This window comes from Pseudonaja textilis, chromosome 10 (assembly GCF_049901715.1).
Source record: "Pseudonaja textilis isolate UNSWEBS1 chromosome 10, rPseTex1.2, whole genome shotgun sequence".
In the NCBI taxonomy this organism is placed as follows: Eukaryota; Metazoa; Chordata; class Lepidosauria; order Squamata; family Elapidae; genus Pseudonaja; species Pseudonaja textilis.
The window spans coordinates 9,833,863-9,849,566 of record NC_141999.1 but is presented as its reverse complement, the minus strand read 5'-3'; the positions used below and the strand labels follow the sequence as shown (position 1 = coordinate 9,849,566).

At 40.9% G+C, this 15,704-nt stretch overlaps 1 protein-coding gene across 5 annotated transcripts in view; it reads right to left on the bottom strand.

Annotated features, from left to right (window-relative positions):
* Positions 1–367: 367 nt before the first annotated feature.
* LDLRAP1 (low density lipoprotein receptor adaptor protein 1) overlaps positions 368–15,704 on the bottom strand; it is a 72,305-nt gene continuing 56,968 nt past the window's right edge. For 3 of the 5 annotated variants that reach the window (XM_026702588.2, XM_087939650.1, XM_087939651.1), the window contains exons 7-9: positions 10,803–10,924; positions 7,744–7,778; positions 368–3,238 (exon numbers count right to left, since the gene is read on the bottom strand). In XM_026702588.2, the coding sequence (XP_026558373.2) occupies positions 3,088–3,238; positions 7,744–7,778; positions 10,803–10,924 (308 nt within the window). In that variant the 3' untranslated portion in view covers positions 368–3,087. Of the gene's footprint in view, positions 3,239–7,529; positions 7,648–7,743; positions 7,779–10,802; positions 10,925–15,704 lie in introns of those variants that run through there. The other 2 variants (XM_087939649.1, XM_087939652.1) reach the window with 2 other exon arrangements.

Sequence of the window (15,704 nt, the reverse complement as noted above, 5' to 3'; positions counted from 1 at the left end):
TTTGTATGTGGATCTTTGGTTGTTGGGTTTTCTCCACGTAAGATTCGAGTATCTAGGCACGTTTCGATGAAGTCTCATTCATCATCTTCAGGCTTCTGTCTTGGCTCCTGCTTCTCGGAGTGATTCTGTCTTCGGCTCCTGCTTCACTCCGAGAAGCAGGAGCCAAGACAGAAGCCTGAAGATGATGAATGAGACTTCATCGAAACGCTGCTCTAGATACTCGAATCTTACGCGAGAAACCCCAACAACCAAAGATCCACATACAAATACCCAGAACCTCAGAAAACAAATATATATATATATATATATATATATATATATATATATATATATATATATGTATGTAATTCATTCAAATGCAAATCTGTTTACAAAATGGAATTGCATCTTTATAAAAAAAAGGACACGGAAGGGAATCATCGTCACCTTTGCAAAGCTGCAGAATAGCAGGCCCTGTATCCGAATGCCACTTCTTTCCTCCAGTTTCTCAACGCTTGGAAAATTAGTGTATCATGATAAACGTCTAACTAGAAAGCATCTTCCCATGTTTAATTACTGCTTGTTCAACAACTGTTTGAACTTAGGACCGTGCTGAACAAGTGGTAGAAATGACCAGTCCTCATATTTATGTCAGTCTCAGTGTTGCATTTGCTTAACAACAGCAACCAGAAGTGCTGGAATTTCCATCACTAAGTGACAAAGTGTGTGTGTATGTGTGTGTGTGTCATGGTGTGACACTTTACAAACACATCACTTAACAACATAAATACCAGCCCCAATTACCATTACTAAGTACGGACTACCTGTACATTAAGAAAGAATTTGTTTAAAACAATCTCATTGTGTAACTCATCCACCTAGGGTCTAAAATAGGATTTCCCAACCTGGCAATTTCCAGGTATATGGACTTCAACCCCCAGAATTCCACAGCCAGCATAGATATTGCTGAGAATCCTGGGAGTTGAAGTCCACTCACCTTCAATTTACCGAAGTTGAGAAATACTGGTCTAAAACTTCAGCTGAATATAAGCCTATGATTTAGCGAAAACGCAACCAGGGTAAACCATGCTCTGAATTTTGTTTTAGTTCAACTCACATCTGGTGGAAAACTGACTATGTGCCATTAGCTGGCAAGAGGATTCAGACCAGATTCCAAGGGATTTAGAAGAGGGACAAGAAGTGCCTTATGAAAGCATGCGGAGGTTTGACAAAGACTCCTTGAATGATCCAACAGGACAACCAATGTGCTCCCAGTGATTTCCTAAAGGAGAAGGAATTAACAGTCTTCCAATATTTGAGGGGCTGCCACAGAGAGGATGGAGTCAAGTTATTTTTCAAAGCACCTGAAGGCCAGACAAGGAATAATGGATGGAAGATGATCAAGGAGAGATTCAACCGGGAAATAAGGAGGAATTTTCTGACAGTGAGAACCATCGACCAGTGGAGCAGAAGTTGCCTTCAGAAGTTGTGGGAGCTTCATCACTGGAAGTTTTCAAGAAGAGATTGGACTGCCATTTGTCAGAAACGGTGTAGGGTCTCCTGCTTGGGTGGGGGGTTGGACTAGATGACCTACAAGGTCCCTTCCAACTCTGATTATCTAAATTACTCCATTAGAAAAACCCTGCTGATAATTGTAAGAATGGAGTCCTTGGTACCATAACTTCTATTGCTAAGGTGAAAGTGCTCCATTCACTTTGGTGGGAAGGTAACAGTGTTCCGTCTGCCTTTGGGATGTAGCTATGCTGGCCACATGATCACAGAAATCGTCATTGGACAAAGCTAGCTCCCTTGGCCAAGAAACTGAGATGAGCACTGTGCCCTAAAGTCAGACAAGACCGACAGAGAAATCTTTTACCTTTTACTGGAAGAAATATAATGAAACAAGACCAGAAGCTGACCTGGGGAAGGGATTGTTATCAGACATGTTGAGATAAGGAAGAGTGTTCATTACTCCAACCTGTCACATCCACAGCTCCACCAACACTACCTGAACAAAGCTCAGTTTGGTTCCATTTTCTGGAGCCCATGATCCTTATGTTTGGGTGGTTGCCTTCAGCCTTTGGTCAGAAATTATCCTGCGAGGTCCTAGATTCTCAGCTGCTATGGGATGCCACCAACTGGATTAGGATGCCAGGAACTGTTGGTTCCAAATGAGAAGGTTATCACTTCCCTATCTTTTATAGGACAATGTCCAAAGCTCGTAGCATCCCACTTATGTGAAGTAAGCTAAAAGTCAGAATTGCTCAAGGTAACAATTAGCTGCTACCTAATATTATGGCTGAGAAATATAAAAGCAAGGTGACTGTTAAGATGCAGAAGCAGCAGGAAACAGAAGTGATGGGTTTGAACTACGAAGGATGTAAGAAGAGACTCACTCTGATGCTGACCAAGGACATTCAAATGGTTTGAATGACTTCGTTCTTGAATCCAGTCAAGATCCTTCTTTAGCTTTGCCACGTCTAATAGATGGGTAGCTACTATCAGCTCTATCCTAAGGAGCCCAACATTATTTCTCCAGTCCACTCCAGCCAGTTCAGCTCTTCCAAAATAAAAATATCTGAAAGTTCTGATATTGCTAAGGAGATCCTGCGTCCTTCACGAAACACAACTGTCACGACTGCTTACCACATGCAATCCCAAGAGGGAAACTGTCAAATGTATAATGTTAAGCTACATGATGCTACATCATCTCCATAACAGATGCAAATCTGAAAGAGTCTTGAATAAATCTATTCAAGGAGCACCTTGTCATCTCTATAAAAGCAAAGACCCAAAAAGGTCATACATAAAAAGCTGTATTAAAATATCTCAAACAACCGCCCCAATCTGGAATCCACCAGATAATGCATCCTATAGTCCTAATATATCTGGAAGACACTTAAGGGGAAAAGCTGAAGTAAAACTTTGGTCAAAAGTTGAAGGGCGTCAACATGACTCCTATCTAAACCAAATCAAGGCTTTGGGGGCCTCTTCTCTTTTAATTAACCCTTTCCAGTTACAGCCAGCAGAATACAGTGCATCAAGTTCTTAGAGGTTATCTTACTTGAGGAGAAAAAAAGCTTAACAAGGGGGAAAAAAATAAAGAGGTCAAAACTCAAAGAGTTGGCCATCTTTTTCGGTCTCCATCGTGGAATCTACTTTGTCCCAGTCAACCGGCGAGAGGATTTGAGCACTTTGGATGTCTTGAGGTGTCAGGCTGATGTCAAGGACTTGTGGGTTGGTTCGGGATTGTGCCAGCCTGGAATGACAAGGCAAGACAAAAAGGTGAAGAAACGAAGGTGCCAGTGGAAGAGGAGAAGGAAGACACAGCTTCCTAGTACAAGCAGGATAGAGTTTAGAAAAGCTCCCTCGCAGAAATATAGAATTAAATCCCAGGAAAGGGGAAAAAAATAGTAACTCACAAGGAAAGATGGTCCAAGATGATTAGGCTGGAAAATCTGGTTCTTCTATGGCAGGGGTGTCAAACTTGATTTCATTGAGGGCCTCATTATTGTTGTGTTTGACCTTGGGGTGCTGAGGGGGGGCATGGCCAGCTCAATATCACTTGTGTTGGGGGCGCCGGTGGTGGCCTGAGCGCTCTGCCAATGAAAATGGGCACCCAAGCTCCATTTTCGGCTCTGACAGCCTCCTGCAACCCTCTGACAGCGAAAACAGAGCTCAGGAGGGCTCCATTTTCACTGGCAGAGGCCCCACAGGCTAGTCCATCACTGTTTCCAGGGTGGCCCCATGGGACTGATCTAACCATCCCTGGGCCTTGAGTTTGACAGCCCTGATCTATGGGGAAGGACTATCTTTAGTAAAAGGTGAAAGGTTTTTACAATATGAAGAGAAACCAGAAAATGTCTATGGGCCGGGTTCATTTCTCCAACATGGTCAAGTTCTCAGAGTTTGTACTCAGTTCACCAAAAGGTATTCTAGGGAAATCTGGATTCTTCTGTTAAAAAAAAAAGTTGTCAGGGGAAAAAAATGCATCAGGCAAATTGGGAATTAAAATGCTGGTTTGATGCTCATCCCAGCAGGCACCACGATTCATAAATCTGAAGTCCAATGTGCCAAGCTTAACAGTTTCCCCAAAAGATCAAAATGAGAAAGGATGATGCTGAAATAATCCCCAAAACGAGACCTTGGGGGAACTGGATCAATCCATCCGTGCCCACTTCGTCCTTCTGCAACCCTCATCATGCCTCTGTGCAAAGGCTGACCAGCAGAGGGAGCAGTTGGCCCAAAGCCACCACCCGATGACCTCATGAGAAAGAAGAAAGCCTTCCACAGGTGCCAATACTGTCACGTGGGAGGATCAGTGAGAATATTTTTAGTACTTAGTACTTATTTGATTTGCCAATCGCTTACAAGATACAGGTATAAGAATAAATATAGTTTTGAATACATGAGATACTTACAAGAAAAATTAAGAATAGGACAAGGGACAGTAGGTACGATTGGTGCGCTTATGCATGCCCCCTACAGGCCTCTTAGGAAAGGGGTGAGGTCAATAGTAGACAGTCTAAGGTTAAAGCTTTTGGGGTTTGGGGAAGAAACCACAGAGTCAGGTAGAGCAGGAGTCTCCAACCTTGGCCACTTTAAGCCTGGAGGAATTCTGGGAGTTGAAGTCCTCCAGGCTTAAAGTGGCCAAGGTTGGAGACCCCTGAGGTAGAGTATTCCAAACATTGACCACTCTGTTGCTGAAGTCGTAATTTCTGCAGTCACGTTTGGTGCGGTTAACCTTGAGTTTGTATCTATTGTGTGTCTTCCCTGCCCTGAAGGACGATCCTCAACGGAAACTTTTCTGCAAGTCCATGAAGAAATATGGGCAAATCTTGGAAAGCCTTTTAGAAGTTTCTCAGCCTAGCGGACCTGGGAAAGAAACAACTCTGAAGGCATCTCTGCAAACCATCCAACTCTCTGCATGCCTTGGGCAAAAAACAAAAAAACAAAAACCCAAAGCAGCCTTTTGCCAAAACTTGAGAAGGAACTACTCAGACCACGAAATACCATGGGCAGAAAGATGTGTGATATTACAGGGTGGAGCACCAGGAAAGGAACACCACCCATGTCTATTTAAGCCAGGGGTGTCCCAACCTGGACAGCTTTCAGACCTGTGGATTTCAACTCCCAGAATTCTCCAGCCAGCCATGATTATAAACAGCTCCTGATTATAGAAAAGAACCAGGTGTCATCAGCTCGGAGGCACCTGATTAAAAAGCATGATTCAGGAAGCTGAAAAGATTACATTTTCCTCTCTGTTAAGGAGCTTTTCCTTTGACCCAGAAGGAAAACAAGCTTTTGGCCAGGAAGCAGATGGCAGTGACCTGTTATGATACACGTGTTATAATTTGGGGGTAATCGTGCGCCCCAGTAAGTATTTCAATTCAGGTGTACATGGCTGTTTAAATCAGCAGTGGCAAGAAAGATCGTACAATGGAGCCAAGTTCATTTTATAACTGTCTTGCTTAGCAACGTAAATTTTGGGCTCACTTGTGGTCATAAGTCACAGACAACCTGTACAACTTTTGATTGCAAGCTAGGGTGAAACCCATTAAGCAGTTGATTAGCTTCCTTTGGTCAAGGCAGTTTAAACCTGCCACTGCTGGCTGGAGAATTCTGGGAGTTGAAGTCTACCTGTCTAAAAGTTGCTAAAGTTGAGGAACACAGATCTATATACTTACACACCCATTAAATATAGTGCATGCACTTTCTTGCGTGTGTATATGTAACACCGTAAATCAGGGTACTCAAGTGGCTTTGTGGGCAAGGAAGCCTTTCTTGAGCATTGATGGCCATCATCTAGGTAGAATCTCAAAATTCCTGAGTTGACTTTTACTCAGCTTGATAGCTGCCAAGGTTTGGGGGACCGTAGCTGATTAGGGATGTCCATGGAAGTCAGTGTTATTTATGCAATCTTTTTTCGTTGCATTTTCACAGGTCAGGAGGCAGAGCTGGGCCTGTGAAGTTTCCCACTTTAGGTGCCAAAACAAATTGCTTGGCTCTAGGTGCTGTGAACTTTGATGTCAACTTTGATGAGGCGAGGCAGATAGGAGAACCGGCAGTGTGGGCTCAGAAGAATTATGTTTACTTTATTATGGTTATTTATTCCTAAGGTTGATGTTCCCATTCTCATGCTCGTAAAATCAGGTCAGACATATAACTGATCCCCTTTACAAGCATCACGACTTATGACGATCGTAACTTGAAGACCACCTGTATGAATTTAATAGCTTGGGGGTAAGTTGTTCTATAGGTTTGGGGCCACTACCAAGAAGGCGTTTATAGGTATTATCAGGGAAATTCCATGATAGGCCAGGAATGAGACCAAAAATGAATCATGAAGAATGTAGAAAGAGCCAGCATGGTCACACTCCACTCAGTATCAAGGATGCAGCTGTAGAGGTGGTCAGCAGTATTAAATATCTGCGGGTGCAGATAACTAACAATCTGAACTGGTCTCTCCACACATCATCCTCAGTGAAGCGTGCAAACCAGCGCCTGCATTTCCTGCATTGGATGAGGACAGCACATCTTTCTCCTTCTGTTCTGGCCACATTTTACAGAGGCACGATTGAGAGCATTTTAACAAACTGCATCACTGTTTGGCTGGGTGGCAGCAATGCCTCAGATAGAAAGTCCATACAGAGAGTGGTGCGGACAGCGGAGAAGTTTATAGGAACCTCATTTCTTGTTATTCAGGATACTGCTTATAAACGCTATGTCCTTAGAGTTCAAAGCATTGTTAGAGACCCCACACACCCACTTCACAGTCTGCTTCTGTTGCTCCCCTCTGGGAGGAGGTTTCGAAGTATTTCTAGCAGGACTTCCAGATTCTGTAACAGCTTTGTTCCCTATGCCATCCGTCTGGTAAACACCCAAGATTCGTTTTTCTTATCATGTACATGTCTACATCTGAACTAGACTGTGTTGTTTCTCCATGTATGTAGGTACATGCATATATGTAGATACATGCATCATTATCTATCTATCTATCTATCTATCTATCTATCTATCTATCTATCTATCTATCTATCTATCTAGTCATGTTTCTGTAATGTATATTAGAGGAGGAGACTCTCTGAAAGCTATATACAATAAAATTTCAGTTAGTGTACATTCAAAATGTTAATAAAGTTATTCTAAGCCTCTAATCTAAGTAAGTTTTCTAAGAGTGGCAAAAGGGGTGTCTCTGTTTGCAGGCTGTGCATCCAGTTTATCATTTCCATTTTTACTGCCTTTGAAATCTGGCCAGCTGTTGGCTTTACGGGTTTCTTCCTGGTATTCTATTAATACCTCACCTGACAAAGAATTTTTAGAGAAACCTAAAAGTGTGCACATTATTTTTAGTGCATGCTGCTATGTGATCAATGATTAAATTTTCTCCCCAGTTCCTCCCTTTGTAGGTTGGGAGTTGAAATGCAAGCCAAGAGTCAAACTGGTTACCCTCCATTTGAGAAGGTGAGAGCTTCCAATTTAAGCAACCTCCTTTTTATAGGCATTTGCCAAGAGGTTGACACATTTAAGGGATTTAACCCCCACCTGTACCCACAAATTAGCTCCTGCCCTAAGAAGTTATCAAAATATTTGACTTATCCGAGCAGCCAAATCCTTTGTTCAATTACAGACCACCAATGAAAGGTTGGGCTGTTGCTGACAGTTTAGCTCAAGGGAGAGAGAAGGGAAGGGTCATTAATCAAATCTATTTCTTGGCCAAGCCCCTAGCAGAAAGATGCTCCTGGAAGACTTGATCATAATTACCTTGAAAACGCTTCATCCAGTTCATCATTCATTGCCTTTGTTATAAAAAGAAAGGGGAGGGGAGAAATAAAACAATAAATCCAACGGAAATGAAAAATTATTCAAATATCACATCGGTTTAGCCAAGTGCTTTTTCTGTTGTATTTGCAATTCCTTCTTTAAAAGGGAGGGGAACTAGCCATAGGCTTAAAAAATTAGTAGATTTTTACTAGCTGGTTCTAAGGTCAGTAACCCAACCTTCTTTGTTAGATGACAAGAGGACAACACAACATCTAAGTGGTCATGCAGAAGGCATTTGACAAGGTAAATCTGAACCTCTCCAATCACCTTCTGTCCACTTGCTTGTTTTCTGTAGAAATTGAAGGGGTAGAGAAGCCGTCCGGTTAGTTCCAGCTCTCCTATGCACGGTAGCACTTTTGGGTCCAAAAGCTACAAAGCAACTTTAGGGAAACTTGCCAAAGGTCTTCAGGGAACTGATGACCTCTCTTCTGTACTGGACCAATCCAGGTAAATTGCAATTCAGTGTGAGATAAAACTGTCTATTAATATAAGCCAGTGGTTTTCAAATTTGCAACTTTAAGATGTGTAGACTTCATCTTCCAGAATTGAAGTTGAAGTCCACACTCCTTAAAGTGGCTAATGTTGAAAAAATACTGATATAAGCAGTTGGACAGTGAAACCAATTGCCCAGAGAAGTGTTTGGCTGCCCTTTGATTGATGGGTTCAAATGGAATCAGGGTAGCCATTTGTTTTGGATCCATCCTTGTTATACTTTCATTGACCGGGGGTTGGTCTTGATGACTTGAAGAACAGAATAGAATTCTTTATTGGCCAAGTGTGATTGGACACACAAGGAATTTGTCTTGGTGCAAATGCTCTCAGAACACATACAAGAAAAGATACATTCGTCAAGAGTCAAGAATCATAAGGTGCAACACTTAATGATAATCATAGGGTACAATAAACAATCAAATCATACTAGGAAACAGTCAATATAGATCATAAGGATACAAGCGACAAAGTTACAGTCATATAGCCACAAGTAGGAGGGGATGGGTGAATTCTAACTTGACTGATTCTAACAATACAAAAGAAAAGTAGCATGCTATTCGTCATTGAGGATCTTCAAATTTCTTGTAGGAGATGCTCTTAGCCCTGGATCATAGATTAGATTGCCTACAGAATAAATTCCCTCTCCTGTGGGCTTTTGATCCCTGGAGTCCACTCGTTAACAAATGTAGAGAAATTGAAAGCAGAAGCCATGCAGAGACTATAGGAGAGATGGAAGAACCTCGATTGCTCCAAGAATCCCCAAATCACAGCTACGAGCTTCCCTTCTCCTTAGTCGTGGTGATTGGTGCTCATGCAGTCGTTGTCTGTTTGCCACAAGGAGAAAGCCACCGTCTGTGGAGATTCTCAATCATCCAGGTCATGGTTGTCCCAAAGGTGCTTTTCAAAACACAACTGGACTTTCCCAGGTTTTGTTTTTGTTTTTTACTTGAAAATGTTTTGCTTCTCATCCAAGAAGCTTTTTCAAATCTGGCTGAAGAACTGAAGAAGCTTCTTGGGTGAGAAGCAAAACATTTTTTTAAAAAAATCTGAGAAAGTCCAATTGCAGTTTGAGAAGCACATTTGGAGCGAAAAAGCCACTAGTTCAGTATGCTTGTCATGATGTGCCATATCCTCTCTCTAGGAAGCTTGCGTGCAGGGGAATGGAACTGGTGGCTTTTCAGTTTAGTTTAGTTTAAAATTAAGCTAAACTAAACTAAAAAGCCACCGGTTCCACTCCCCTGCGCTTAAGTCCCCTAGAGAGAGGATATGACACATCATGACAAGCATACTGTACTTCTGAATGTATTCGGTGTTTGATCCTGCCTTTTTCGGGCATGTAACAGCGTAGATATGCAAACAAGCAAGGAAAAGAAATTATGCAAGTTACTTGGACTTGACCATTAATGGAGAAATAAGGCAATACTGAAGAATCAGATGGAAAAAAAAAGAGAAGAGACACTCTATTAGGCAGCCTGCCAAACTTTGACTTACAGTCCTTGACTTACAACCATTCAGTGAGTGACTGTCTAATAGGTTCCAGGTCACGATGACACTTTAAAAAGTGGCTTTTAAGAGGTGCTCGCATTTACGACTGTCGCAGCATCCCCACAATCGCGTGATCAAAATTCAGGCGTTTGGCAATTGGTCTGTATTTACGACAGTTGCAGCATCCTGGGGTCACGTGATCACCATTTCTGATCTCCCCAGCCAGCTTCCAACAAGCGAAGTCGATGGTGAAGCCAGATTTGTTTAATGACTCGATGATTCACGTAACTGCAGTGACTTGCTTTACAGGCAAGAAAGGTCGTAAAATCAGGCAAGACTCATTAATTGCCTTGCTTTGCGACAGAAATTCTGTTCCCAATGATGCTCGTAAGTCAAGGACCATCAGAATGCTAGCCTAGGCCGCTGTGGGTATGGGAAAGGATTGGTGGTTTCACAACTGTGCCACAGTGTGATGCCATAGCCTGATCTCTCCCTATACCTGACTTGCTCTGTTACTGGGAGGAAAAAAATAACCCTGAAAAAGGAAGCCACGTTCTTTTCTTTGATCAGAAAAGGTTGGTTTAGAAGAGGCAGGAAACGTGCCTCAACTTGATGGAGCAGCCTAGGGGAACAATAAAGCATACTGCAGATACACACACACACACACACACACACACACACACACACACACACACACACACACACGGCAATTTGGCTCCCGTTCCATCAGCAGCAAAATGGAAAGGAAGATGCCCTGTAACTCAATAGCAAGTTATCGTACTGTTCCCATTTAGCTCTTGTGCAAAGCTGTGGCTTATTTTAATTAGAGTTTATTGAACACAGCACAGCTGATTTAAGACCGCACAACGCACTACGTCATAATCCCTCCCAGGCAAACCGCACTGAACAGTGATCAACAAACAACACACCGAGCCAAAAATCACACAAGCCACACTGGAGCGAAGCACATCACTTATTAAACGAGATCTTTGCCATGATCACCGAGGCCTTCGCGCACTTACCCACACGTTGTTGTTTTCTGACGAGGGGGACCCAAAGATTCGGCCATCCACATGCACCGAATTTGTGTTCAAAGGAGTTCTGGTTACATTTTCTAAGTCTAGCAGGTTTTCTACAGTGGCTGCTTTGTGTGGAAAGGAAAAAAATAAATAAGGATGAGATAGAAGAATAAGAATGAAAAATAAGAATACGGGCAATCCTCAACTTATGACAACAATTGAGCCCAACATTTATATTTTTAAGTGAGAAACTTAAAAACTCACTTGAGTTTTGCCTCATTTTATGACCTTTCTTGCCACATGACTCTGAGACACTGCAACCATCATAAATGTGAGTCAGTTTTCAAGCATGCGAATGACTATGGGGATGCTACAATGGTCATAAGAGTGAAAAATGGTCATGTCACTTTTATCAATGCCAGTCACTAAATGAACTGTTGTAAGTCAAGGACTAGCTTTAAGAGGTAGTCTAGTGGCACAATGTTTAGAATGTATCACTCCAAGCTGATTCTGCTGTCTGCCAGCTGCCAGCAGTTCAAGTCTCACCGATTCAAAGTTGACTCAGCCTTCCATCCTTCCGAGGTGGATAAAATGTGGACCCGGATTGCTGGGGGCAAGAGGCTGACTCTGTAAATCACTTAGAGAGGTCTGTAAAGCACTGTGAAGAGGTATATAAGTTTAAGTGCTGTTGCTATTGCAGATTAACTCTGCCCAGTGCCAGGAATTCGATCCTGACTGATCCAATATTGAGCTATATGTTTGATTTGGATACCTTTACCTTTCCTGCAAGAGCATACATAAAGTGTTGAGCCACAGTGGCGCAGTGGTTAGAGTGCTGTACTGCAGGCCACTTTTGCTGACTATCGGCTGCCTGCAATTTGGCAGATCGAATCTCACCAGGCTCAAGGTTGACTCAGACGTCCCTCCTTCCGAAGTGGGTAAATGAGGACCCAGGTTGTTGGGGGCAACAGGCTAACTCTGTAAACTGCTTGGAGAGGGCTGGAAAGAACTGTGAAGCAGTATAGAAGTCTAAGTGCTATTGGTAATGATGAAGCTTAGGAGAGAAAAGGATTAGTTAAGGTTTTCTTTTCAGCCTCAGGTGGGCTGCAAACCTGCCTCAAAAGTTGCAGGATTTTCTTGAATTTTCCAGAAAGGAGGGCGGGGAAAAACATGGACCCACAACAATACCTGTCAATCTCCTAGCCTGAGCTAGGCCCTAACTTTTTGCAAGAGTCTGTAGAACTGCAGAAAAGCTTCTTCTGTGAGCTGATGAATGTGCACCGACAACCTTTTTGAACCCTTTCTTCTCCACTGATAGTTGCTCTTTCTTACAATTGATGATGGAGAAATAAAACAGACTTTCTCTCTTGCCCTATACCTGGCTCTCCTCCCTGAAGGATCTCAAGGGCCATAAACTAGTTCCAGAAACTTGTTTCGACTCTTTTCTATTTTCTTTGAAGAAGAAAACAAGTTCCTTCTCTATTTTCTGTTTAAAGTCTTTTTCTTTCAGTATCATATTATTTAAAGTCCATCTAGATCTCCTCTTGTGTCCTTTCCAAATAACTGACACTGGATTATGATCTGCCCAAGTGCTTGTTTCTATTTCAATCTGTCGTACATTAGTCAATAATTTTGCTGACATCCATATCATATCTGTTCTAAACCAGGATGTGTGCCTTTTGGAATAAAAAGCATATTGCTTATTTTCTTCATTTCTCTCTCTCCATGCATCTTTTAAATTAAATTCTTCTGTTATTCAAAGGAAGGATTTTGGTAGTATCTTTCTAACTTTCTTTGTTGTTTTCTGTGTTTTATAGTCCAACCGGTTGTTAATTATTCCATTAAAATCTCCCATCATACGAATATTAACATAGTCCAATTCAATTATTTTTGTATGTAATTTTCTATAGAATTCTTCTTGTTTATCATTCGGGGCATAAATTGAAAATAAAAGTGTTTTAACGCTATTATCCGTTATTTCCACCATCAAAATCCTTCCATCATCATCTGTGTAAATTAATTCTGCCAAAATTGTTTCTTTAATATATAATGCCACACCTCTTTTTTAAGATTGTGCCAGTGACATAAATAATTTCCCTAGTTTTCCTTGTTTTAGTATACATTCATGTTGTTTTTTAATATTTACCTCTTGTAAGCAGATTATATCAAATTTTAATTTTTCTAATTTATGAAATACTTTCCTTCTTTTAGTAGCCAAATTAAGTCCATTTATGTTAATCGCAATCAATTTTCTTTCATCCATGTTAAGCTTTATAAGAGAGTTTTATTACTCTAGTAGATCTCAATTCTCATCCTCTGGGTTCACCCCCTATGGCACCTTCTTCTTTTTCTTTTTCAATTACTGATGTACACTCCTCTTGGAACTCAATTAGTGACTTTTCCTTTCTTTCTTCTTCCTCCTTTTCTCTAAAGTATTCTAAGTAGAATAGCTCAGCTTTTCCAACTGTGTCAATTCTGTGTCTTTGTTCCTGCCAAGTGAACAAGAGGCCTTCTGGCATCAGCCATCTGTAGTTTACTCCTCTTTTAAGTTACTCTTTAGTCAAGAATAAATATTCTCTTCTCATCTCTCTTACTCTTCTTGGTATCTGTTTCAGCACCACAATTTCATTACTTTATATTTTAGTGTTTTCTCTCTTGCCACCTGGAGTTTCTGTGTCTTAATAATCTTCTTAGTAAATCTAATGTGAACTTCTCTTGGTAATCTATTCCTTGTTGCATATCTTTTGTAGACACAAAACACTTCATCCATCCCATCCATCATCTTTTCTTTGGTTATTTCCAGTGCTTCTGCCAATATTTCTGCCATTATTTCAGCAAGATTTTCACCTTTTCCTTCTTCTATATTTTGAAATCTTAGATAAAATTCTGATTTGTCTATTTCCCATCCCAATGGTTCAAATCTCCCCTTCTCGACATCGCTCAAACGAATATCAATATCTCCAATTTTCTTATCTCTTTGTATATCTTCTTCAATTCTTTTGAATCTGTCATCATCATCTGTTGAATATTTTCCACTTTTTCATCTGTCTTTTCAATTTTTTCATCAATTTTTTGAATTCCTTGCATAATAATCTATAATGTCACTTCCTTCTCTTTCTCTTTTTCCTGTTGTAATATTGTCTGTATAGATCATTGTCCTCCAGATGGTGAGGGAGTTGGTATCGAAGAAGTTGGGGCTGTTGTCTTTCTACTCATCTTGTAATGCTTATCTGTAAAGAAAGAGAGAAAAAAGAGGGAAAAAAGAGGGGAAAAAAAACGAAGGCAAGCAATTGCCACTCCAAAGGAAAAAAAAATCTTCAGGCACTTGTATACCTTAATCCAATTAGTTGCAATGGTAGAGGTAAAAAGCAAAATATAAAAAAGGAAAAAAAGGAAAATATTCTATATGATCCTCTTAATAAACAAAAAGAAAACCAAAACAAAAGGTTTACATTCTAGTTCCTGGTTTAAAAAGTTAAAATCCAATTAAAGAGAAAAAAAGAACCCCATTAGTTGGGGGGGGTAGAATGGGAGGCAAAAGGTAAAAAGCCGTTCTAATATAAAACAAGCCTCTGCCGCCAAATATCCAAGGCTCTTTGATAAGTCAGCTCAGAATTTTTCAAGGCCACTTCAATCTTCTTTCTTTCAACTTCAACTCCGGACTCCAGCTATCTATTCGGAAATGAGCACCTGAATAAACAAACTGCCTTGCTCATCTGTATCTTTTCCAATACACAACTCAGAGTCCTTAATCGTAACACAAACGAGTGAAAGGAAAAAGAAACAACTTATCCAAGCCTCTGGGCGGCAGTGCTATTTACTTCCCTTCACTTTCACTTCCCCCTCCTCAATCTACAACCAGGAACTAAAAAAATAGTAAAGTCTTTTCCCTTTTTCTTTTTAAAAGGAGAAAAATAAATCTTGAGTCAAGCAGAAGAATCTTAGTCAAAAAGGGATTTTCAAAAGGGTTGTTTAAAAAAGGAGAAAGAAATACAAACAAAGATAAAAAGATTAGTCCAGCTTAAACAGCTTTGCCAAATTCAAAGTTGCAATAAAAAGGGAAAAAAGAAAAAAAAACCTTTCACTTTGACAATTAATCACACTGCTTAAATTCATTTCTCTTCACTTTTAGTCCACTTTAATTTTTTCAGGGTGTTCTCTCCAAGAAATAATAAGAAAAAGTTCATCTCACCAAACTGACACACTTTCTTTCCGATCTGTTCCGTTCCAGAGCTGTCCCAGCTTCAGCAGCTTGGAAGGCTGCCTCTCTGCCGCTGGCAAAAAGGGCTTTTCCTGGATCAACCAGGGACTCTGCGATGTCCCTGGGATCGACAGGATGTGCCCTCCTCAATCACCGTCTCTACGGGACGGTTTAGGTCCGGTGGGACCATTCTGCAATGGAGATATCAGTGGCGATCTTGGAGCTTCAAGATCGCACGCTGTACCGCTGAGACGCCAGCTCCACCCAAGATCATGGCTTGCTCTCTCTGACATTCTGTATCTCTTGACATTCTGACATTCTGTTGCTATCTAAGGTGTTGTGTTTACGCTGTGCCTATACTTTGATATCTTTGTTTACTGTAAATGACAAAAGCAACTGGTAAGAAGACTTTGTAATTGGATATTATTTGGACTGTTAAATGTATATGACCTGGACTGTTTATTGGACTGTGCTATTTCTTAAAGTAAACTTTAACTCAATTTAGTATATCTATGTGTGGCTGCATAATTATTCATAACTACTCTCATAAACATTTCCATGTGCATATCCTTGTTACTCAAGGGTTATTCTGTACATATCATAACAGAAATCATATCCATGAATTCCAGCCTGTCCCTTTGTCGCTGCCATTTACTCATTAGCATTGTTTATGGCATCCGAAACTCCTCACACAGCACAGTTGT